This window comes from Bidens hawaiensis, unplaced genomic scaffold (genome assembly GCF_021521415.1).
Source record: "Bidens hawaiensis isolate Kalapana, Puna unplaced genomic scaffold, B.hawaiensis_p1.1 tig00019558_1, whole genome shotgun sequence".
Classification (NCBI taxonomy): Eukaryota; Viridiplantae; Streptophyta; class Magnoliopsida; order Asterales; family Asteraceae; genus Bidens; species Bidens hawaiensis.
Window position 1 is genome coordinate 5,078 of NW_027492971.1, and position 24,728 is coordinate 29,805.

General features: G+C 40.0%; 1 protein-coding gene across 1 annotated transcript; it reads right to left on the reverse strand.

Moving 5' to 3' along the window:
* Nucleotides 1-501: 501 nt before the first annotated feature.
* On the reverse strand, nt 502-1,575 carry LOC143558572 (histone H3.3). Its single transcript, XM_077047389.1, has 3 exons — nt 1,407-1,575; nt 865-955; nt 502-774 (listed from the first exon to the last, which is right to left on the reverse strand). The coding sequence occupies exons 1-3, from the start codon at nt 1,553-1,555 to the stop codon at nt 604-606; spliced, it is 411 nt and encodes a 136-aa protein (XP_076903504.1). The 5' UTR covers nt 1,556-1,575; the 3' UTR covers nt 502-603.
* Nucleotides 1,576-24,728: the final 23,153 nt, after the last annotated feature.

Genomic DNA, 24,728 nt, shown 5'->3' on the forward strand with positions numbered 1-24,728 from the left:
TAGCTACCCTTGAAATATTTTGGGTTACTAGTTGGTACAAACATTAACCACAAAGAATTGGAATCAATGCCAACTGCCAACAAGAACCGCATAGAGAGTCGGCAGCAATGGTTGAGGGCGTATCGGTGATCGCTTGGGAAACAGTTAAGTCACACCAAAATCAAAAGATGGTTTCGGTATCTAGTCTAAAGGTTACCACCTCAATTCATAATAATAGTTGCCAATTTGCCAGTATATACCTCTGAAAGCAAGCAACTCTAGATGCCTGGAAAACATTTGAGCTATGTTATTGTATCCAAATAACAGTTTGGGAATGGAGACAATAACTTATTAACAATTATGTATGGTGCATTTACTATTGTATGTGTGGTGCATTTACTACATGATTGTAATTAGTAAAATGATCCAACTAAATTAGCAAACAAAGACCATGAATACCAAAGCTAAATCACTGCATACCACATTTCAACTGTAGCAACTTTACATCCAAATCCAAAAACAAAAGGGTTCACATTACAGTTTCATCCCCAAACATAACACCAAAAACTAGCAAGAAAATCAGTCTCACAATACAAATACTAAACAACGCATCCTAACGACAACCTAAGCACGCTCCCCACGAATACGCCTTGCCAACTGGATATCCTTCGGCATGATGGTAACCCTCTTGGCATGAATAGCACAGAGATTGGTGTCTTCAAACAGACCAACCAAGTAAGCCTCTGCAGCCTCCTGCAGAGCCAGCACAGCATGACTCTGGAACCTCAAATCAGTCTAACACCAAAACAATATGAAAATTAGTTTCAGAAAATAGTATAAATTCATAATAAATCGATAAATTCAATTCAAAAGCTGAATAAAAACCTTGAAGTCTTGAGCAATTTCACGGACAAGCCTTTGGAATGGCAACTTGCGGATAAGCAACTCGGTACTCTTCTGGTACTTACGGATCTCACTGCATATTCAAACAAATTTCATAGTTAAAATCACACAATCAACATACCAATAGTTTGATTTTGTGATTTAAACACAAATGCCAATAGCAAAGTTAGTTGTTGCAAAAAGATGCATAACCAAACCTGAATTATCTAAAATTTCAAACCCGAAATATCCAAATGATTCTTATATCCAGCTAGGCATTTTTTTATTAAACAAAACTTATAATTAAGACATCCAAAATCTAAAATTTCTTAATTATTATTAATAAATAAAATAATATATTAATTAATCATCATCATTCGGAAATTTCATATTGAAACCCTAACAACAATTGAGTAATGGATCTAATCCTAACAATTAGGGATTATTTATTAATAATTAAACGGAAATTGGCAAATGAATAATAATAATAATCTTGGTATATTTATAATTGACGTTAAATAATTAGGGCAAATTGAAAGACTGACCGGAGAGCAACAGTTCCGGGACGGTAACGATGGGGCTTCTTGACTCCGCCGGTTGTCGGAGCTGATTTCCGGGCAGCCTTGGTAGCAAGCTGCTTCCTAGGGGCCTTTCCACCGGTGGACTTACGAGCGGTCTGCTTCGTACGAGCCATTGCAATTCAAATCAACAAAACTGAAATTAAATCAAAACAATAACAGTTAGGAGGCAAAATCAACAGTTTGTTTTGAAGATCTTCATTAACGATGAATTGATTAAAGAACTTACAGAGGAAACTGGGGGTTAGGGTTTCGGTTTTCGCAGAAGTATAATTGGATAATAATGAGTGGGTATATATATACACGAGAAGACGTGGATTTTGTGTTAACGACTTTTATGAGAGAGGAGTTGGTGATCCGTGTGGTTCTCTCTGATTAGTTGCATGGAAATAGACGGTTGTGATTGGTTGGAAGGAATGGACTCGGATTGATCATTTTGTGTTTGTTTTGACTCGGTGGATTTGTTTTTCTTTTGTGTGTTGTGACTCGGATTGGCGAGTCAACTCGGAAATCGTGACTCGGGTCTAAAGGTCTTTTTGTTTTGTTTGATGTGAAATAATTAAGGGACCAAAAGTAGTCATGTACTCATGTTACTTATTGAAGTCGATTATTAATTCAAGAAATATACGTGATTTTATGCCTATGTATGTTTTGATTAAGTATGGTATTTCATTTTAAAAGTGGGTTGATATATAATAATGGCTTATCGTATATTACGTATGCGATAACTTTAAGCATCGATTTCAATTTCACGCGATGATAAATTTGTAATTAAACCTAGATCTAATTCGTTGGCTGTAACACCTCGGTTTTAAGTCTGCCCGGGTGTAACGTGCAAATCACTCATAAACTCGTAATATTATTAACGCAATAATAATCGTATTTATTTTATTTCATATCATCACAAGTAAACAAATTGTTCATAAGTCAGAAGCAGGGCTGTTCACAAACCGAGCGGATGAGAAGGAGGGTTGTGCGTGAGTCTGGAATCTGGATGAGAATGGATGAGAATTGTGTGATTGGGATTGTGAGAAACCTTATCCAAATTCTAATACCTATTATATTATTTTATTTAATTCTTTTTTATAGTGATGTAATGGATTTTTTTAATTTAAATAGAATGATAATTATAAAATTAATTCTCTGTGTGTGTGTATATATATATATAAACTAAAAAATATTCGAGCCAAGCCGAACCGAGCAGAGCGGCTCGTTTACAATCGAGCGATAAAACAAGTGAGCAATTTCTGAGCGAGCGGCGAACGATTTGGACGGCCCTAGTCAGAAGGAAACAACAACACTTCATCGAAAAAGTAAATAAGTTATTTATTCAAATAACCTAATGTATACTAATGATCTTCATCCTTATCACACATTCGATTTAGCCTTTAGCACGTTGAAAATAATATATTTGTCAACAATTAAGTTTGTGAGTTTTTATAAGTTTTTGCGTAAACACACACACACACAAGGATATAGCCCGTGTAATACACGGGTGATTAAAAAAATACAAAAATAAAAAGTTAAATTTAATAATATACGTAATAACATACCTTGTCGTCTCAAAAGTATATTAAAATATATTTATATGTCTAAAAATATGTTTAATATAACATATTTTTATCTTATGGATTCATAATAACATACCTTATGGAAAGATGATTTTGTTTTAATAATATAAATAAGTAGATTAAAATTAAATAGATTATTAGGTGTAAATTATAATTTTGAAAATTGTTAATGTGGAATCTTATGTGGATAGCTTAATTAAAGGCCATGTGAAAACCATGTTGCTTTAATATAATAGTTAGATTATATTATATTTGATATATAAAAACGCGCGATTCAATGCTCGTCGTGCAATAAATATTCAAGCGTAAAGTAAACGAATTCAACTAGTGTCATCCTCCCGTTTCTTTAGCGAAAACCGTAGTAATATGGGGAATGAGAACCACCTTACGAACAACCGAAGTCGCAACCTTAGACGGCACAGGTACGAATAACATTAACATGTACGATAATAGAGAATCGGTTTGTAAACAATCGCATAACTACCGAAAGAAAACTTGCGACGTGCTACACCCCAAAATATTATAAAACGTGAAAATGGGGTTATGAAAAACTCACCTTGAAATTGAAGATAAACATTGAAATGGAAACCGAAAGCAAGATAACGAAATCGAAGCAACCGAATGTGCGTTAAAGGGAGCCCGAAACGATTGAACTTCTCGAACTATAATTAAAACAAAACAAAATATAACTAACGGGGTTGAAGAAGTTAAATAACTTGGTTTTAGGAGTTAAACATTATTTTAGAATATTTTAACAACATTTTATGGAATTTTATATTATAATATATATTTTTAAGCTTAACGGGATTTGCAATATTTTAATAATAAAACTAACGCTAATATGAGAGTTATATGGTATTTTACAAGACACGGATTTTAAATGGAAAAAATTTTATCTTAAATTATTTTAACGAAGAAGAATTATAATATTGGCGTTTATATTATTTAAATATTATTCAACTCATATGAGAATTTTAATGTTTATGGAACGTCGGTTGTGATGGTTAAACTTTGTTCGAAATCAATATCGTTAGTGTATTATAAAGATTAACAAGATGGGATTCATAGTTAACGAATTAACGTTTAACGATTTAAAAGCTAACAAATTTAAGTTAACGGAATTATATTAATGGGTTTAAAGTTAACGAACTAATATTAACGGTTGTAACGAATTAGAGTTAACGAGCTAATAAATTAAAGTAACGTAAACATAAATTAGTTTTGATGGTTTAACGAACGTGATAGTTGGGTTTTAGTTGAAAATAATAATTTATAGAAAAATTTTATTTGATTTAAAACAAATCTTTTTTAATTTAAAATAATTTTTATTAGTTTATTTTGTTTATATTCTAAAAGAAAAGGCTTAAAAATGGAATAAAAATATGTCCAGGCCCGGGTTCGAACCCGGGTCTCTAGGACCACATTCATGTGACTTAACCACCAGACCATATTATTAGTTTGTTAAAATAACAAATAAATATATATGTATTATACTACAATATTCATCATCTTCCTCATTGAAACCTGGCTTCACAGTTTGTTAATTGGTTCCATGTTCGATCAAACTAAGTTAGGGATTTTTTTTAAGGTTGAAAAACGTTCAAAAACATATAAGCAATACCTGCAAATGTTATGATTTGACGGAGAACAAGAGTTGTCGGAAAACGAATCCTGTCGGATTATTTCGTTATAAAAGAATGCATGTTTGATTGATTTGAGGATTGGTATGAGTTTAGATGAATGATTAGATGTTATTTATAGGCTCAATTGGAGCGTAATAGCATAAATGATAGTTAATGTAGTTTTGATAAAAGTTCGGTGGTTTATACAGAATTAAATCGACGGTTTGGTCGTTATAATGCAATTAATATGTTTATTAACGTTTATAATCAAAGTCTATGGTTGTTATACCAAACAAACGTGTCAAACGGCGAGGATTGAGTGGGTTGGAGGCCTTTCCGAAAAATATGGCGTCGTTGACGGCTGCTCTTCGCCGGAAAAGCAGGGTAAAGGGTGGGGCTGGGTTTTGAATTAACATATTATAATTTTAAAAAATGTTACACTTTAGGTGTAACAACTCCGGTTTTCAACATACAATTTATATATCTATAACCCAACCCGTTTTACATTCGGAAAATTTTAGAATCACGTTTATCGAGAAATTATTATACGATTTATATTTATTATAATTATTTAATATATATTTAACATTCAAAAATGTACATTTTTAGCCCAAACTAAACTTTGATCCTTAATTGTTTCCACCTTCAATCTATAGGGACTAGAATGTAAATTTTACACAATCTTTTATAACCCATTTACCCAACCCGTTAACCCATATCCATAATCCAAATCCGCGACCCGTTTAGATTACTTGAAGCACAATTGTCGTTCTAAACTTGGAATTGAATCGTGATTATGATTATTATTCCTATTTTCGGCCTAACCGACTAGATTAATTAAGAAACAAGATCCTTTATAACACGAAATTATTTATTCTATGAACCGACTAACCCTAGAATTGATTATACAACTTACGCTTGATCTTAATTCAATTCCTCACGTCTGGATACCTCTAGAATCATTGCGAATCAAACCCTTATGATTAATTGGATTATCGGGGTCTATTAATGCCTGTTCGTCGTTCAACCGTGGCCGGCACTGTTAGTATTCGATTAAGCCATGTATAATCAACGATAAAGGTAATAAATTATCTGTTTAAGTTCGTCTTGTACTGCTTTACAAAAACCCTAACAATAATTAGATTAACGTTTAATGGATTTACTGATTGATCATCCAGGGTTTCTTAATCAAGTTTAGGATTAACTGGTTCTGTATAAAAAATTGTCTTCCAAGTTAGAAGAGAGCTCGTCAATGGTTGTTTCATGCTGAGAGTGAAATGGATTGAAAAATTCTTCTTCAGTCGAGGCAGCAGGGGTATCGACAGCATTTGATGAGGAAGGTTGACATTTATCGATCAGCTGTCTTTGTAATAGGTTTTCTTCCTCATCAAGGATCATCTTCGTAGCAACTCTCTCTTCTTCTTCAGCAATATCCAAATACGGTATGTTAAAAGACTTAAAAAGTTTAACATAGTCGAAAAACTCAGCAGGTCCGTTGCTTGGTTTTGGCGGTTGGTAACTTGTGATATCGGTGTTACACACCACCTCAACCTTGCTGGTCGATGTATTAAAGACACGTCTGTTGGGAGTCCCAACAACATAACCGACTAAGATTCCTTCATCGGCTACTTCACCAAACAATCTGATGAAGATGATGTGATTGATGCTTTGAAAGAATTAGACGATGATATGCTAGATTGATTATAATGAAGTGTTCGCTCCTGTCGCAAGGTTGGAAGCCATTAGATTGTTTTTGGCGTTCGCTGCTTATAAGAAGATGAAGGTATTTCAGTTGGATGTGAAGAGTGCGTTTCTGAATGGGAAAGTTGATGAGGTAGTATATGTTGAGCAACCTCCGGGTTTTCCTGACCCAGACTTTCCTGATCACGTGTACAAGTTAAGCAAGGCATTGTATGGACTACATCAGGCACCTCGTGCCTGGTATTCAACTTTATCAGATTACTTGCTTGAAAATGGGTTTGAAAGAGGGAAGATAGATAGCACATTGTTCTTCAAGAGAGATGGAAGCGACTTCCTGCTGGTGCAAGTCTACGTGGATGACATTATCTTTGCTGCATCAAGAGTCTCCATGTGTCAAGATTTTGAGGCCGTCATGAAAAAGAGGTTTGAAATGAGTGCTATGGGTGAACTAACTTTCTTTTTAGGATTGCAGGTTGATCAGAAGAAGGATGGGATGTTCATTCATCAGACCAAGTATGTCCATGATGTGCTCAAACGCTTCAAGATGGAGGACAGCACTCCATTCGACACTCCAATCTGCGTCAATCACAAATTGGGTGCTGAGTCAGACGGTGATGCAGATGTGGACCCAACTCAATATCGGGCTATTATAGGTTCTTTAATGTACTTAACTGCTTCTAGGCCTGATATAATGTTTGTTGTTTGTCTTTGTGCACGCTTTCAGGCAAACCCAAAAGAATCTCATCTGAAGGGTGTGAAGAGGATACTGAGGTATCTCAAGGGCAAACCGAAGCTGGGGTTGTGGTACCCGAGAGGAGGAGACTTGGAGCTAGTCGCTTACACAGATTCTGATTATGGAGGGTGCAATCAGAGTCGGAAGTCGACAACTGGAGGATGTCAGTTTCTTGGTGGCAGATTGGTGTCGTGGCAATGCAAGAAGCAGACTTCAGTCGCAATTTCAACCTGTGAAGCAGAATACATGACAGCATCCAACTGCTGCTCCCAGGTTCTTTGGATTCAACAACAGTTGCGCGACTATGGTCTGAATTTCTTACTTACTCCTATTTGCATTGATAACACAGCTGCTATCTCAGTAACTAACAATCCCGTGAAGCACAGTAAAACTAAACATATTGACATACGTCATCATTTTATACGGGATTGTGCTGAGAAGAAACTGATTGTGCTTGAAAAGGTAGATACGCTTGATAATTTCGCTGATCTTTATACTAAAGCGTTTGACAAAACAAGATTTCAAAACCTTATCGAGCTGAATGGGATGATCAATCCCGAGTAACCATGCTTTTCATGTTATTTTAAAAAAAAAAAAAAAAACGTCACTATCGCTTAAAAATATGTCGGTTGCCTCAGTTTGAAGGACATGTCTTAGGATATGTTTGGTCCTCATTTTCTACTTGTAGATTTTGAGGATAGCCATTAACCAGATGACTGAAAGTGACCGGGGCGGTTTATGACGAGTTTTCATTCTTTCGCTTAAAATTAGTCGATCATACTTAGTTAGAAGGACACATACTTGTATGTGGTCGGTCCAGCTGATCCATTGGATCTTCGGGATAGCCGTTTACCTGAAGACTTTGTTTTGGTCGGGGCGATTAATGTTAAATTTTTTTTAGGGAAATGAAATTATTTTTCAAGTCTACTACTTCGTAAGAAGTTCGTTTGCTATGTTTAACAGAAAATTGATCCAACCTTGGAAAATGATAGATATACTGATTCTGTGTGCTTAACTAGTGAAGTAATTAGGCTTAAAAGGCTTTAGGACAGTTAGTGTATGTCATGGTAGCTTTTTATGGTGCGTAAAAGTAGATGTGATACAAACTAAATCTACTTGATTTTACGTGGAAACTCCTTACGAGTTTTGCATGTCTTCATATATATCTTTCCGAATGATAGGCAGAAAAGCGATTACCCAGTCATACACGAGCCCGTAAGTGTTCTTATTCCCGTGAAGATAGCGTTTCAAGAAACTGCAGTGATCCAGATTCAGGACTTGCAGTTGTTTACTACTCTGAAGTCTATATGAATGTTTGAATAAAAAAAAAAAACTTATGAGTTATTGAAACATTCTAGAGTTCAAAATATCAAGACTTCTTAATCATGGAGTAAGAAAGAGAACGGGAAGCAGATGAAGAGTAATTACAAACTTAATCAGACACTAAGGGTCGAAGTCAATTCGGGGTGACTTGGGGAAAGCCAAATACGCTTTGAGAATAGATAGGAGGCATCATAGTCTCTGAGTTGTTGCCCACTTAATTTTTGAGCTTAATTGAACTTAACTCGTATCACAGAAACGATGAAAACCATCTTAAGTTATTTACCTGCCTACAACCTGTTTCCTTCTGTCATAATACAGCTAAACACGGATCTATGTGACAGTCACGTAATTAGTATGATTTCTGTTCGGATCTTTTCTAAAACGTAGTAGTCCCTATCGAGACTGAAATTTGATCCCTTATACTTTATTTTTTAAAAGTTTCTTGTACTTAGGTAGTTTTATAATTTTGTATCTGGTTACTTGGACTTGATCGTGTCATTTAATTCTTAAAGGTTAGTTTTAAAAGTTAATTGAAAAATGTTCAAATTATAAGGGTTGATTTTGTAAATATCGGCGAAGTTGTTAAACAGGCGAACTTGTGAATAACTTCGCCTAGGCGAAGTTAACCGTAACTTCGCCTGTATAACATCGTTCCTATATAAGGATTTTCAAAGGTCAAACTGTTTATATTTTTCAAATTCAGCGAACTTATCAGTAAAACCCTAAGCGAACTTCTCGATAACTTCGCGAAGTTAACTGTCGATTCATCTTTGCTATCTTTCTTCGATTTCAAACAGATTTATAGGTTTGTTGGGTCATCATATTGTATAATCAATGTTCATTGATGTTAATCTGAGGTCGTTTCGACTTGTTTCGTGACCTCGGTCGATCGACCTTTGTTACCGGATTGTCAAAACTGGTTTTTACGTGGTCATGAACAAAACGATCGTCCAAATACACTTAATATCATGTGTATTAGGCTTCTTAATCGTCAACATTGACCGAAACATCAGATTTTCCGACTTAGATTCTGCTTACTGTTGTCGTTTCAGATTCAGGCGAACTTAAGGTTTAGGCGAAGTTATCCGTAACTTCGCCTGAGTCTAAACTTCGCCTGAGGCGATGTTGTGGTGAGGCGAAGTTATCATTAACTTCGCCTGGACCTTTTAATTTTTTAATTATTAGACGAACTTAAAGATGAAGCGAAGTTGTTCCCAACTTCTCCCCAACTTTAACTTCGCCTATACAGTTTTTCTCACAACTTCGCACATGGTAACAAGCGAACTTGTGGTACGCCTTAACGATTATCTAACTTGGTTCGTTTGTTGCAGATATGGCTGCAGTAGCAGGTGCTGGAGGTGCTGGAGGTGACGATGGAGATAATCAGAGGCAATTCTTCCCAGGTCACAACATGTTCATCAACTTAGACCCGGAAGCGAGCGGTGTTGAGGATTACCGCGAGATAATCACATTCTGTGACATCTGCCCCGATCCGACCCGACCCAGGTACCCGTTTCTCTGACCCGATCTCTTTCTTTTATGATTTAATATTTATTTATACTTATATTTTACTTTTAATAATAATATATATTTTCCTTCCCGCCTCTCTCTCTCTTTCTTTTCGCCGTCCCGTCCCTCTTCCTTCTCTCTTTCCGCCTTCTTTTCCCTCTTGTCGCCGTCCCGCCCTTAAGCCTTGTTTCCCTCTTTTTCTTCTAACTCTTTGCTTGTCCTTTGTTCCTTCCCGCCTTAGGTTGTCTGCGCGGCTCCACGCGCCAGACCCCTTACAAGGAATCCTGCGTGAAGACCACCTGTTTCAGCGATACGCGAGACGAACTCTTCTCGCAGCGCGCTAAGAATTGTAATTCTTCTCGCAGCGCGCTAAGAACGGTAGTTCTTCCCGCGACGCGCTAAGGATTTGTAGTTCTTCTCGCAGCGCGCTAAGAATCGTAGTTCATCCCTCGACGCGCGAAGAATTATAGTTCTTCCCGCGGCGCGCTAGGAATTTTAGTTCCTCCCGCGGCGCGCTAAGAAATGTGATTCTTCCCGCGGCGCGCTTAGAAATGTGATTCTTCCCGCGGCGCGCTTAGAAATGTAGTTCTTTCCGCGACGCGTTAAGGTTGGTTCTGTCTGCCTTCGCGCTCGCGCTCTCTTGACCTTCTGTGTCTGCCTTCGCGCTCGAGCCTTCTCGCGCTAAACCCTTTGAGTTTTCTTCTGTTTAATCTAGCCGTTGCTTTTGTGTTGTCTTATCTTTTGTGCTGTTGACCTAATCTGCTTTATGTCTGAAAAGCCACTTTTGGCGCAGCATGCGCACCAACCCCATTGGTTGGCAGAAAAAGTGACTGACATTATCTTTTGAGATCTGCTTTTTCCATGCTTGACCAGTACCTTTTTCTGATCCGCCCATGCTTTTTACTGTTCCCTGTCAGCCTTTTTCTCTTTTTCCCTGCTGCCATATCTTTTGATATCTTTTGCTTTTGGAATCTTTTACTTTTTGGAGATCTTTTCCCCTTTTCTAGGGATTGTGTCTCCTAGGGTTTCTCTATAAATAATAATGTTATTTTCCTAACACATCACACACAAACACTTAATCTCTCCTATTCTCTCTTCCTCCTTGCTCTCTCTGCCGTCTTCCTCTCTGCCTCCGTCTTCCTCCCTGTTCTACCCTGCTTTTCCGGTAATATATATTATATATAATAATTTACTTATTAATTATGCTAACTTATAATCAAGACTTAAAACAAATCATTAAAACAATAATCTTGTTTATAGGTTAACTTGTGCTTGTTTAAAGTTGGTTCTTGCTTTATCTTACACCGCATCGTTTATCATGTGAGTAATCTCGTACCTAATCCCTTTTTATTTTTAATGTTTTGGGATGTTCATGTGTTCGTACAAACTTGAGTCTTAAACTTGTTTATGAACTTTAGTCGCGCAGTATCCCATGTGTTGAGGACGTTTACTTGGCTGTTTATTTGTATGTGTGTATCATTAACCGCTTTGTTCGGCCTATTCCGAAGTTTTCATGGATCCATTAGATGAACACGGGAGACCTATCGTTTACGGTTTTCTTTGTTTACACTTGCACAGATGTTTTCTCGTTTTTGTGCTCAATTGGGAGCACGGATTGAACTATGAACTATGAGCTATGATCTATCTAGGCTTGATCACAATCTGATTGCACCCTTGTTAAACACCAGACATACACGTGTTGCGCGCAGATTTATTGTTACCTATGTATTGTATTAAACTTGATTTCTCACCAACACGCAAGTGTTTGACGTTTATTTTAACACATGTTCAGGTTTGCAGTAGCTGTTTTGGAGCTTGTGGACATATAGGAAGTTTTCTTTATTTTGGACCTAGATTAAAATGTATCAAGACAAGTTTTTGCTGTTCGAATATTATGATTTATAATATATTGATTTATATTGATTTATGTTATCTTGTGTTTACCTTGCGCGTGCGCGAATGAATGTATTTATTAAATATTGACACCCAATAGTGTCACGAGTAATGAAACAATATGTGGCGCCCCGATGTATAATCCGCCTTTGGTCGGGGTGTTACAGATTGGTATCAGAGCTCGTTGACTTTAGGATAGGTGGTTAGACGTAACGGCCTAGAATACCTAAGAGTCCCTTCTCGCGCATGAGAGAAATCTCATGTTTGCGCGCTTATTGTTAACTACTCGTTATTTATGAATATGCTCGCGCTTGCGCAGTATATGATTTTATGTTTTATTTCGCGATATTTCGATTTTTGTTGAATTTTGATTTTTATTGATTTTTCTTACATATTCGTTTGTTGGGATTTGAAAATCCGAAAAGTCATGGTGATACATGAATAGTTGATTTTCAATTTCCATTTACGATTATGTTCTGAGGTTGGAGACTTGAAAAGTCATGGTGATACATGAATTGTCAACCTCCGATACTCATTTTCTTGTATATTTTATATTGAAGATTGAAAAGTCATGACGATACATGAATCGTCAATCTCCAATACTCGTTTGCTCGTATATTTTAAATTGGGAATTCGGAAAGTCATGGTGATACATGAATTGTCGATTCTTGATTCGAATTTGTTACCTTTATTAAGTCTGCATTTAGGGTCATTTATTTTACTTTAACTTTTGACAGTAACTGACTCCGTGAAACCAAGCTTTTCGAGGTTATACTTTGCGATAAAACTAAGATATTAACTAAAATTAAAACTTTTATAGAATGCCTCCGCTATCAGCTCGCCATCTCAAGAAGAAAGAAGCCGCGCGCAGACGTTCGCTGCAACGTTCCCAGGAAATGGCCGCCGCAATAGCCCAAGCTTTGAGCCAAAACAATACCAACACCTCTGGTTACAACATTAAGTCCTTTAACGCGGGTAACCCTCCAAAGTTCACAGGTCTTGAAGGAGCCACCGTGATGCTCCAGTGGCTTGAGAAAATAGAAAACACTTTCCTCCACACCCAATGCCCCTCAGACAGACGAACCCTATATGCTTCCAGTGTCCTGGAATCTAGAGCGCTTACATGGTGGAATGGAGTAGCTCATGCGCGTGGCGCAGAAACTGCTTCCAACATGCTCTGGGAGGAATTTAAGGAAATTCTGACGCGAGAATTCTGCCCTCCCAACGAAGTTAAGCGCTTGGAGGAAGAATTTTGGAATCTTAAGCAATACAGTGGCGAAGCGCGCGAGTACGCGACGCGTTTCCATGAACTAAGTTTGCTGGTCCCTCACCTTGTTACCCCTTCCCGCCGAGCCATAGAGAAATTCCTTGGGGGTCTCCCCATGGAAATTCAAGATTCTGTATGGGCCAGAAACCCAGTAACCCTCTCTGACGCCATCGAGTTGGCCGCTGTGCTCAGCGAAAACCATGTCAGAGCAGGAACCCTGTTCCTGCGGGGAACAGAAAAGACCAAACTCACCAAGACTGCCCCTGAACCAACAGAAACCAAACCTGAACCCTCAAACCGTAACAACCTCAAGCGCAGGCGCAAGGCCTATGCGCTTACCAACCCGCCCATTGTCCAGCAACCCATCTACCAACCTCCAGTTTACGCGCCTAACCCACTGACAGCCTACCCAACACCTCCTGTAGTCCATAACTATGCCTTAACCAATCCCGCACTCCCTGCCCCGCCACCTAAGAAACCTTACACAGGAAATCAACCCTTTTGCCCAACCTGTAGACTTCACCACCCAACCCAAACCCCGTGTCGACAATGCAACCGATGTGGCCGCGTTGGTCACTCTGCCGAATACTGTAGAGTCCCTCTCGCCAACCCAATTGCGCCAGCACCACCAGTCTACCCGCAGAACCCACAACCAACCTACCAAAACCCACGACCCAGGTCGTGCTATAACTGCGGTGATCCCAGTCATTTCCGGAACGCGTGCCCAAGGCTACAAGTTCAGATTACGCAAGCGAATCCGGTGAACCAGATTTCAAACCAAGTGACGCGTGGACGAGCTTTTAACATAACCGCGCACCAAGCGCAAGTGAATAATGACGTAGTTAATGGTACATTTTTGCTTAACGGATTTTATGCTTCTATACTTTTTGATACTGGCGCCGATCGAAGTTTTATTTCTCGCGCCTTCGAGCAGAAGCTTGCGCGACCGCGCGATAACTTAAAAGAAAATTTTTCAGTTGAATTCGCTAATGGCGAAACCGTTTTAATTAACTCTGTGATTAAAGATTGCACGCTTAACCTTAACGAAAACGATTTTCTGATCGACCTCATCCCCATGCCCCTTGGAAGCTTTGATGTTATCATTGGTATGGACTGGCTTACGCATAATCGCGCCGAAGTTATTTGCGCCAAGAAGATGATTCGCATTCCTCGAGAAAATGGTGATCTTCACATCTACGGCGAGAAACCCTCCCGCGGTCTTAAACTTATGTCTTGCGCCGAAGCCCGAAGGCTCATGCGGAAAAGGTGTATTGCATTCTTAGCCCATGTGGTTAAACCCGATGAAGGAAAGAAGAAGCTTCGCGATATCCCTGTTGTGCGTGATTTCCCTGAAGTTTTTCCTGATGATCTTCCTGGTATCCCTCCCGCTCGTGAAGTCGAGTTCCGTATTGATCTTGTCCCTGGTGCTTCCCCCGTAGCTAAATCTCCTTACCGTCTTGCGCCCGCTGAGATGCAAGAATTGGCAAGCCAACTTCAAGAGTTGACTGCTAAAGGATTCATTCGCCCTAGCTCTTCGCCCTGGGGTGCTCCGGTGTTGTTCGTTAAAAAGAAAGATGGATCGTTTCGCATGTGTATTGATTACCGCGAGTTGAACAAACTCACCATTAAAAACCGGTATCCCTTACCGCGTATTGACGACCTCTTTGATCAACTCCAAGGTGCCTCTTGTTTCTCGAAGATTGATCTCCGCTCTGGCTATCACCAGTTGCGCATTCGCGATGAAGATGTTCCGAAGACTGCTTTTCGAACTCGTTATGGCCATTTTGAATTCTTGGTCATGTCCTTCGGTTTAACCAACGCACCCGCCGTTTTCATGGATCTAATGAATTGAGTGTGTAGGCCTTTCTTGGATAAATTCGTGATTGTGTTTATCGATGACGTTCTGATTTATTCTAAGACCAAGGCCGAGCATGAGCAACATCTCCGATTGGTATTGCAAAAGCTTCGAACCGAGCAGCTCTATGCTAAGCTTTCCAAGTGTGAATTCTGGTCTGATGAAGTACAGTTTCTTGGCCATGTTGTCAACAAGATGGGTATCCATGTCGACCCATCCAAAATTGAGGCAATCAAGAACTGGATTACGCCGACCACTCCTTCTGAGATCCGTTCCTTTCTGGGCTTAGCTGGTTATTACCGGCGCTTCATTTCGAACTTCTCGAAGATCGCTTTGCCTTTAACAACTCTAACGCACAAAGGTAAACCGTATATTTGGGGCTCGAAGCAAGAAGAAGCCTTTCTAACGCTCAAGCGTTTGTTGTGTGAAGCTCCTGTTCTTGCGCTACCTGAGGGTAATGATGATTTTGTCGTGTACTGCGATGCCTCCAACCAAGGTCTCGGTTGTGTTCTTATGCAACGAGGCAAGGTTATCGCTTACGCATCAAGGCAACTTAAGGTTCACGAAAAGAATTATACAACTCACGACCTCGAACTTGGTGCAGTTGTTTTTGCCTTGAAGATCTGGAGACACTACCTTTATGGTACTAAGTGTATCCTCTACACTGACCATAAAAGCCTTCAGCATATCTTTGATCAGAAGGAACTTAACATGAGGCAACGCCGATGGAACGAACTCATCAGCGATTACGATTGTGAGATCCGGTATCATCCTGGTAAGGCTAATGTGGTAGCCGATGCGCTCGGCCGAAAACCCTGCCAACTTAACTGTATCTTGCCGCGCACCCAGCTTCACTTCGCGCCGATTCAAAGCAACCTTGAATCGCGCATCCGTGACGCGCAGCGCGCATCCATCAGTAATGGTAACCTTCGCGCCGAGTTAGCGTGTGGCGCGGAAGCGCACTTTGTCCCTAATCTGAGTGGAATTCTCTGCTATCTTAATCGCATCTGGATTCCCTGTGATGAGAATCTTCGCGCTGATATCCTGAGTGAAGCGCATAAATCTCGGTATTCCGTTCATCCTGGCGCTGATAAGATGTACAAGGATTTGCGCATTACTTATTGGTGGCCCGGTATGAAGAAGGATATTGCTGTGTTCGTAGCTAAATGCCTGACTTGTTCTAAGGTAAAAGCTGAACACCAACGCCCATCTGGTTTGCTCGAACAACCAGAAATTCCTACGTGGAAATGGGAAAGTATAGCGATGGACTTCATTACCAAGTTACCTTTGACAGCAAGCAAACATGATAGCATTTGGGTAATAGTGGATCGTTTGACTAAGTCTGCTCACTTTCTGCCCATTCGTGAAAACTACCGTGTTGAGCATCTCGCGCAGCTTTATGTCAAGGAAATTGTCTGCCGCCATGGTACTCCTTTGAGCATCATATCCGATCGCGATGGCCGTTTTATATCTCGCTTTTGGAAATCTCTCCAATCTGCGCTAGGAACTCGCTTGGACATGAGTACGGCATATCATCCCCAGACTGACGGTCAGTCTGAGCGAACTATTCAAACTCTTGAGGATATGCTCCGATCTTGTGTTCTTGATTTTGGAGGTAATTGGGATTCGCACCTGCCTTTGATCGAGTTCTCTTATAATAACAGCTATCATTCCAGTATTGGTATGGCCCCATTTGAAGCACTTTACGGTCGTAAGTGCCGCTCCCCGATTTGTTGGAGCGAAGTGGGAGAAGCTCAAATCACAGGACCCGAACTTGTTCAAGAGACAACCGATAAAATCGCCAAGATCCGTGATCATCTGCTGACTGCCAGAAGCCGACAGAAGAGTTACGCAGATCGTAGGCGGAAGCCTCTCGAATTTCAAGTTGGTGATCTTGTTCTCCTCAAAGTGTCGCCCTGGAAGGGTGTTGTCCGCTTTGGGAAGAAAGGTAAGCTTGCTCCTCGTTATGTTGGTCCATTCAAGATTCTCGCGCGTGTAGGAAAAGTTGCCTACAGACTTGACCTGCCGCCCGCGCTCAGTAATGTGCATCCAACGTTCCATGTATCCAATCTCAAGAAGTGTTTAGCTGACGAGAACCTTCACATTCCACTTGATGAAGTTCAAGTTGATGAAACTATGCATTTCGTTGAGAAGCCTGTTGAGATTATGGATCGCGAGGTAAAGCAAACCAAGCGCAGTCGTATCCCTATCGTGAAAGTTCGCTGGGAGTCCAAGCGCGGAGCCGAGTTTACATGGGAAAGGGAAGATCAAATGAAGATCAAGTACCCGCACCTGTTCTCTGCGCAACCTACTTCGAGATAAATTTCGGGACGAAATTTCTTAAAGTAGGGGAGACTGTGACATCTGCCCCGATCCGACCCGACCCAGGTACCCGTTTCTCTGACCCGATCTCTTTCTTTTATGATTTAATATTTATTTATACTTATATTTTACTTTTAATAATAATATATATTTTCCTTCCCGCCTCTCTCTCTCTTTCTTTCCGCCGTCCCGTCCCTCTTCCTTCTCTCTTTCCGCCTTCTTTTCCCTCTTGTCGCCGTCCCGCCCTTAAGCCTTGTTTCCCTCTTTTTCTTCTAACTCTTTGCTTGTCCTTTGTTCCTTCCCGCCTTAGGTTGTCTGCGCGGCTCCACGCGCCAGACCCCTTACAAGGAATCCTGCGTGAAGACCACCTGTTTCAGCGATACGCGAGACGAACTCTTCTCGCAGCGCGCTAAGAATTGTAATTCTTCTCGCAGCGCGCTAAGAACGGTAGTTCTTCCCGCGACGCGCTAAGGATTTGTAGTTCTTCTCGCAGCGCGCTAAGAATCGTAGTTCATCCCTCGACGCGCGAAGAATTATAGTTCTTCCCGCGGCGCGCTAGGAATTTTAGTTCCTCCCGCGGCGCGCTTAGAAATGTGATTCTTCCCGCGGCGCGCTTAGAAATGTAGTTCTTTCCGCGACGCGTTAAGGTTGGTTCTGTCTGCCTTCGCGCTCGCGCTCTCTTGACCTTCTGTGTCTGCCTTCGCGCTCGAGCCTTCTCGCGCTAAACCCTTTGAGTTTTCTTCTGTTTAATCTAGCCGTTGCTTTTGTGTTGTCTTATCTTTTGTGCTGTTGACCTAATCTGCTTTATGTCTGAAAAGCCACTTTTGGCGCAGCATGCGCACCAACCCCATTGGTTGGCAGAAAAAGTGACTGACATTATCTTTTGAGATCTGCTTTTTCCATGCTTGACCAGTACCTTTTTCTGATCCGCCCATGCTTTTTACTGTTCCCTGTCAGCCTTTTTCTCTTTTTCTCTGCTGTCATATCTTTTGATATCTTTTGCTTTTGGAATCTTTTACTTTTTGGAGATCTTTTCCCCTTTTCTAGGGATTGTGTCTCCTAGGGTTTCTCTATAAATAATAATGTTATTTTCCTAACACATCACACACAAACACTTAATCTCTCATATTCTCTCTTCCTCCTTGCTCTCTCTGCCGTCTTCCTCTCTGCCTCCGTCTTCCTCCCTGTTCTACCCTGCTTTTCCGGTAATATATATTATATATAATAATTTACTTATTAATTATGCTAACTTATAATCAAGACTTAAAACAAATCATTAAAACAATAATCTTGTTTATAGGTTAACTTGTGCTTGTTTAAAGTTGGTTCTTGCTTTATCTTACACCGCATCGTTTATCATGTGAGTAATCTCGTACCTAATCCCTTTTTATTTTTAATGTTTTGGGATGTTCATGTGTTCGTACAAACTTGAGTCTTAAACTTGTTTATGAACTTTAGTCGCGCAGTATCCCATGTGTTGAGGACGTTTACTTGGCTGTTTATTTGTATGTGTGTATCATTAACCGCTTTGTTCGGCCTATTCCGAAGTTTTCATGGATCCATTAGATGAACACGGGAGACCTATCGTTTACGGTTTTCTTTGTTTACACTTGCACAGATGTTTTCTCGTTTTTGTGCTCAATTGGGAGCACGGATTGAACTATGAACTATGAGCTATGATCTATCTAGGCTTGATCACAATCTGATTGCACCCTTGTTAAACACCAGACATACACGTGTTGCGCGCAGATTTATTGTTACCTATGTATTGTATTAAACTTGATTTCTCACCAACACGCAAGTGTTTGACGTTTATTTTAACACATGTTTAGGTTTGCAGTAGCTGTTTTGGAGCTTGTGGACACATAGGAAGTTTTCTTTATTTTGGACCTAGATTAAAATGTATCAAGACAAGTTTTTGCTGTTCGAATATTATGATTTATAATATATTGATTTATATTGATTTATGTTATCTTGTGTTTACCTTGCGCGTGCGCGAATGAATGTATTTATTAAATATTGACACCCAATAGTGTCACGAGTAATGAAACAATATGTGGCGCCCCGATGTATAATCCGCCTTTGGTCGGGGTGTTACACATTCCTCCTTCGCTCGAGGATATTCCACGCAATCACTACGACTCTGCCGATTTCCTTACCCAATATTGAGGATTTCTGGCAGACTGTGGAATACGATTGCCGCGTTGAGCCCCCGGTTATGCGAGCAACCATCAACAATCAAGAGGTTCAGTTCTCATCTGAACAAATACGGGTGGCTTTACGGTTCGGTGAGGAGACTAGGGATGACCCTACGGAGTTTGTGGCTCCGTTCCGTGATGGAGCGTTTCTCCGAATGGGCTATTCTGGTCCATTAGGTGATACTCAGAGGAGGAAGGGTTTCCTACTCGATCAGTGGCGCTTCCTCATGCACGTAATGATTGTCTGCATGTCAGGGAGGAAGGCGGGCACTGACGGGATGGGTGCGACCATGCAGTCCACAATGACTGCTCTGACTTATAACAAACGTTATAGCTTCAGTCAGATGGTCTTTTATGAGATCGATAGACAGAGGAGAGCGATGGCTCGTGAGAGGTTCATCATGTATCCAAGATTCATTCAGATGATCTTGAATCATGTTGCTCCCATGTTGCCTCAACGACGTCCAATACGATACGTGGAGAATGTGAGCAAACGTATCTTCGCTCAATGCCGCACATCCAGTGCGAGGAGCAAGCCTGAACTGCGTCCAAGGCATACTCCACTCTTTGGGTACTTAATAGACCCGGGGTATGTGCCAGCTCATGGGGATGAGTTCAGAGACCCTCAACCACGACAGGTAGGAGCACCTCGAGATGTACCTGCTGTGCATGTTGTGTCGGCTGAGGAGGATGTAGACCTTGATGCTGCATTTGGCGGCCAAGGATTCTTCGACATGGACCGGTTTGATCCGCAAGAAGAGGTGCAGGTCTCTGCTGCACAGGTTCGGGTAGTGAATGTTACTAGAGCAGCTACGACGGTGGCTGACTCAGATCTTGATGATGTTATGGATGAGGCGAGAAGGATGTTGGTGAGACGAGAAAGGACGATTGGGAAGAGAAAGAGGACAGTTGATGATACTGAGTCAGAAGAAGAAGAAGAGGATATTCACAAGTTGATTAGACGTTCAAGACGGGAAAGGACAGGTGCAGGTATGGGAGCTGGAGAGACTTCAAGAGTTGTACGTTTTGCTCCATCCGCACTGTCAGGTATGTCGATTATTCCTACATCTGTACAGGTCACAGGTTTAAGCGCCGCGGATGTTCCCGTGGTGGCTACATCATCAGCTTTTGGCATCCCAATCACTACTATCCAGCTGCCGACTCCGGAGATTGTGTCTTTACCACCTCCAACGCTTACTCCTTCAGAGGTGGTGGCACAATTTGTAGAGTCGACAGTCGTTGCAACTGCAGGGTTGTCGGTCACGATACCACCTGCGGTTACGTCCACAACTGCTTCTGATGTCCCGGTTACATTCGAGATCCCTGCTGAGTATACTCAAGACACATCTAACATGAGGTTTGATTTCGATGCAACCCTCTCAGACTCGGAGAGAATAGCTGCACTTGAACGGGTCGTGGCAGAGCAATCGAGGATAAACTTTATCCAGACCCAGGCTATTCAGCGCCTTGTAGCAGAGAATCAACTACAGTCGTCCCTCCTGGTTGAACATGGGCGAATTATAGATGCTATGAAGGAGTTCTTGGCATCTCAGGGGGAGACAAGCTGTAGAGGCGACGAGTTAAGGACAAAGAAGAGAAATGATAGAGACGATGATCCCAATGCATCGAAAGGTGCAGGTGGTGAGTTGCCAAGAACTACTCAAGCTCTTGGGACTTCCACAGCTCAGGGGGAGTCTGCAGGTGCAGTTGGTGGTGATGAGGTGGTGATGGTTGATGATGAAGATGATGTGATTGATGCTTTGAAAGAATTAGACGATGATATGCTAGATGATGATGTGATGTTTGATGATGATGTGCTGCCTATTGAGGAGATTGAGAAGATTGGCGCACAGATTGTGATTGAAGAAGATGTTGAAGAAGGTGAGATAGTAGAAGAAAATGTTGAACACGAGATCCCAGATATTGAGAAAGCCGATATGGGTAATGAGATGGAAAATGATGAGACTGAATGGGAAGAGCAGCCTAGGTGGAAGGAAGGCTATGCTCAGTGGTTCGTCAAAACGAAGAAACCAGCGGTCCCTACAATGTTTAAAAAGAGTTACAATATTAAAGGCTATGCTGAAGCGAAGAAAGGGATTATTTGCTGGATCTATGATGAGCAGTTGAAGCTCTTTGTGATTAAACGGTATGACGGCGTTCAGTATTTTAAAAGAATGTTAAGGTCGTTGAATACACTGCCGGAATGTGAAGTGAAAGACTTAGCCAGATTGGGGTTAATCAATCGAAATGACGATAATATGGCTAGAGTCATTGAGAAAATTGTATGGAGAGAGAGTATAAAAGAAAAGAAGTTTGAGCTGTTGAAACCGCAGAAGGGAAAACTTGTTGAAGACAAGGATAGAGGTTTGAGAGCTGATGGAAAACCTTTGATGGTCATGAAGTATAAACCGATCCGGTGCCTTAAAGAAGTACCGATGAAGCTAATGCCCAAGGATGTGCTTAAAGACCTAAAGTGGTGGTATGTGGATTGTGAGACAGCAGAGGCGGTGATGGAAGACGAGGATGAACAAGAGCTCCTAAGAGTTTACGATCCGATGCATTTGGTAAACTTATCGCAAGCTGATCTGAAGGTGCTTAATGAGAAGAAAATCTTTTATATTCCTGCTTGGAAGGACGAAGCGAGGAAGTATCAAAGAGTAGTGTCAGTTTGTGTTAGAGAAGGAGTGCATGCGTGAAGATACAAGGTTGAAGATTACAAGACAAGTGCTTAAAGATCAAGATATGAAGCTACTGCCAAGGGGGAGTCTGTTGGTGCATAATGTCAGTAGTTCATAGTCTAGTGTCTGTAATCGAGTCTGTAATGTTTAATTATGTTTTGTATGTTTAAGCGAAGTTACTGACAAGTTCGCTTAACAGGCGAACTTGTTAGTCAAGCGAAGTTATGGACAACTTCGCCTGAACATGCCAGGCGAAGTTGTCGTGTATTTATATACCTAGCTTACGGCTTGGTTTGGAATAGTTGTTTAAGTTCGTGTCAGTGGTTCGAGTTCATTGTAACGTGAGGACGAGAGTCTGTAACGGTGATATTACATCACGTGTTTGAGTTATAATATAACGTGTGTTCGTGTTTCGTGTGTTCGTGTTCTATACTCGTAACGATCTACGCAGGGATTCCGCACCTGAGTAGACCGAGATATCTCGTGCGATCCGTCCAGGGAACCTACATTTTGGTTTGTTAAGGTTTGATTGATTATTACCACATAGATTGGTTTGCGCATTTAACACTTATCGTTTATTGTTTAATTATTATATAACTATTTGTTGTGTCAAAATTGGTGATAATCTCACTCAACATGTTTGTTGACAAAATTCCATTTTCTACGCATATGCAGGTTGCTTAGATTGAAGTATGGATATTTAGTCAAGACCATAGGTTATATTGAAGACAAACTTAAATTTAATTGATTGTATTTATTTATTTGAATTGTTTTGTTGTATTTGATTATTGTGTGCACATTTGAATTAAAATAATTAATTAGATATTGTCACATTTTATTTATGATAGTATCTTCGAGCTGTGAGCAATCGGATCACGCCCCGACATTTCCGCCTTAGGTTGGGGTGTGACATTAGGTCCCTGCTAATTCAAGAAGTTGTCAAAATAGAATTAAACTAAAATTACAAGATGGACCTTGAACTTTGGATTAAGATAAAACTTGAGATATAACTTATAAATCTTGGATAATTTTCATACTAACCCGTGTAGTTTGGAAATTGATTAAACATAAACTTTAAATCCTTGGAATTTCGTTACCTGATTAAAACGAACAGAAAATGATCGAACGATAATCATAAATCATAGACAATATAATATTAACGATGAATAATGAACAGGAACACACGTAACCGATAAATCGGATCGATTTAACGAATTCAATAAAACCGACAAATATAAAATACATTAAACGAAACTTGGGATGTTATATATATATATACAAAAAACGAAAATTCGAAATGAGCCGGGTTTTCGGGTTTGAAAAGTAACGAATGTTACATCGGCGCCATCTAATTTATCAATTACAAACTTCCTTAGATTTCAATTTTAGTTTCTAGCAATGACAGATTTCAATTCAAGTGATTAAACATAGATCTATAAATTCAATGTATAAGAGCATTCACATTCAATCCATCAAAATATGTGAGTAAAGTTTTTATAATGAATTGAGTGGTTTAGGGTATTGTGAGTGAAAAAAAAAAGAAATGTAGTGATTTTTTTTGTATATATGAAAATTTACTGTTCATGTCCTATAATTTTTTAATATATTTTGAAAGTAGTTGTGAATGAAGGAAAGAGAAAATGATAACAATAAAGGTATAAAAATTATTATTTAATTAAAAAGGATAAATAATTTATTTTATTTTTCGAACGGAAACTTTCAGAAAATGTAGGGATATTTAGTTATGTTTGTTTATGCTTAAAAGATCTGCAATGGGCGTATGTCTGCGGGTTCGCAGACAAAAGTCTCCGAAGACAGTTTGTTTTTTTAAGACCTGAAAAGTATTTTTATGGTCTTAAAAAAAATCTAATATCTAACTTCTTCAAACTTATTCACACCGCCACCTATCGTCCACCGCCACCGTCTATCACCACCACCACCCACTGTCAGCCACCATCGTCCACCACCACCGTCCATCACTACCACCCACCATTCTCCACCACCACCGTTCACCACCTACCACCATCGTTTACCACCAATCGTCCACCACCACCAACGTCCACTACCGCTATCATCGTCCACCACCACCATCCACTACCATAGTTCGTACACCACCACAAATTATTTAGCAGCTTACATACGTTAAAAGCAAAGTCTTCTTATTGCATACTACGTAGTGTTGGTCCACATCTTCTTCTACAAATGTCTGCAGATATGTTCCGCAAACTGTAAAACATTTTACTTTTGAAAAAACAAACAGCACCTTAGTACAGTTTTGAATTTAGAGATCGGGAAAGGTATAGGATTGCTCTAAGAGCATTCACATCCCACCCATAAAATTATGTGAGTGAGGTTTTTATAATGTAATGAGTGGTTTAGGGTTTTATGAGTAGAGGAGAGAAAAAATGTAGTGATTTTTCTGTATATTTGCAAAATTCCTATAGCACCCTATAATTTTTTTAATTTTTGTTGAAAGTGGTTATGAGTAGAGGATAGAGAATAGGTAATGATAAATGCAGATAAAAGTACTATTTAATTGAACAAGGGAGAAAGAAAACAATGATTTTTAGTGTAGTTTTGGATTTGAATACAGGGGAAGGGATGAGAATGCTCTAAG

What these genes read in the sequence shown, in the direction of transcription:
- LOC143558572 (XM_077047389.1), bottom strand. Translation starts at nt 1,555, where the DNA reads ATGGCTCGTACGAAGCAGACCGCTCGTAAGTCCACCGGTGGAAAGGCC. An exon ending in CCCGGAACTGTTGCTCTCCG is followed by an intron (nt 956 to 1,406) that starts GTCAGTCTTTCA and finishes TTGAATATGCAG; the next exon opens with TGAGATCCGTAAGTACCAGA. An exon ending in AAATTGCTCAAGACTTCAAG is followed by an intron (nt 775 to 864) that starts GTTTTTATTCAG and finishes TTTTGGTGTTAG; the next exon opens with ACTGATTTGAGGTTCCAGAG.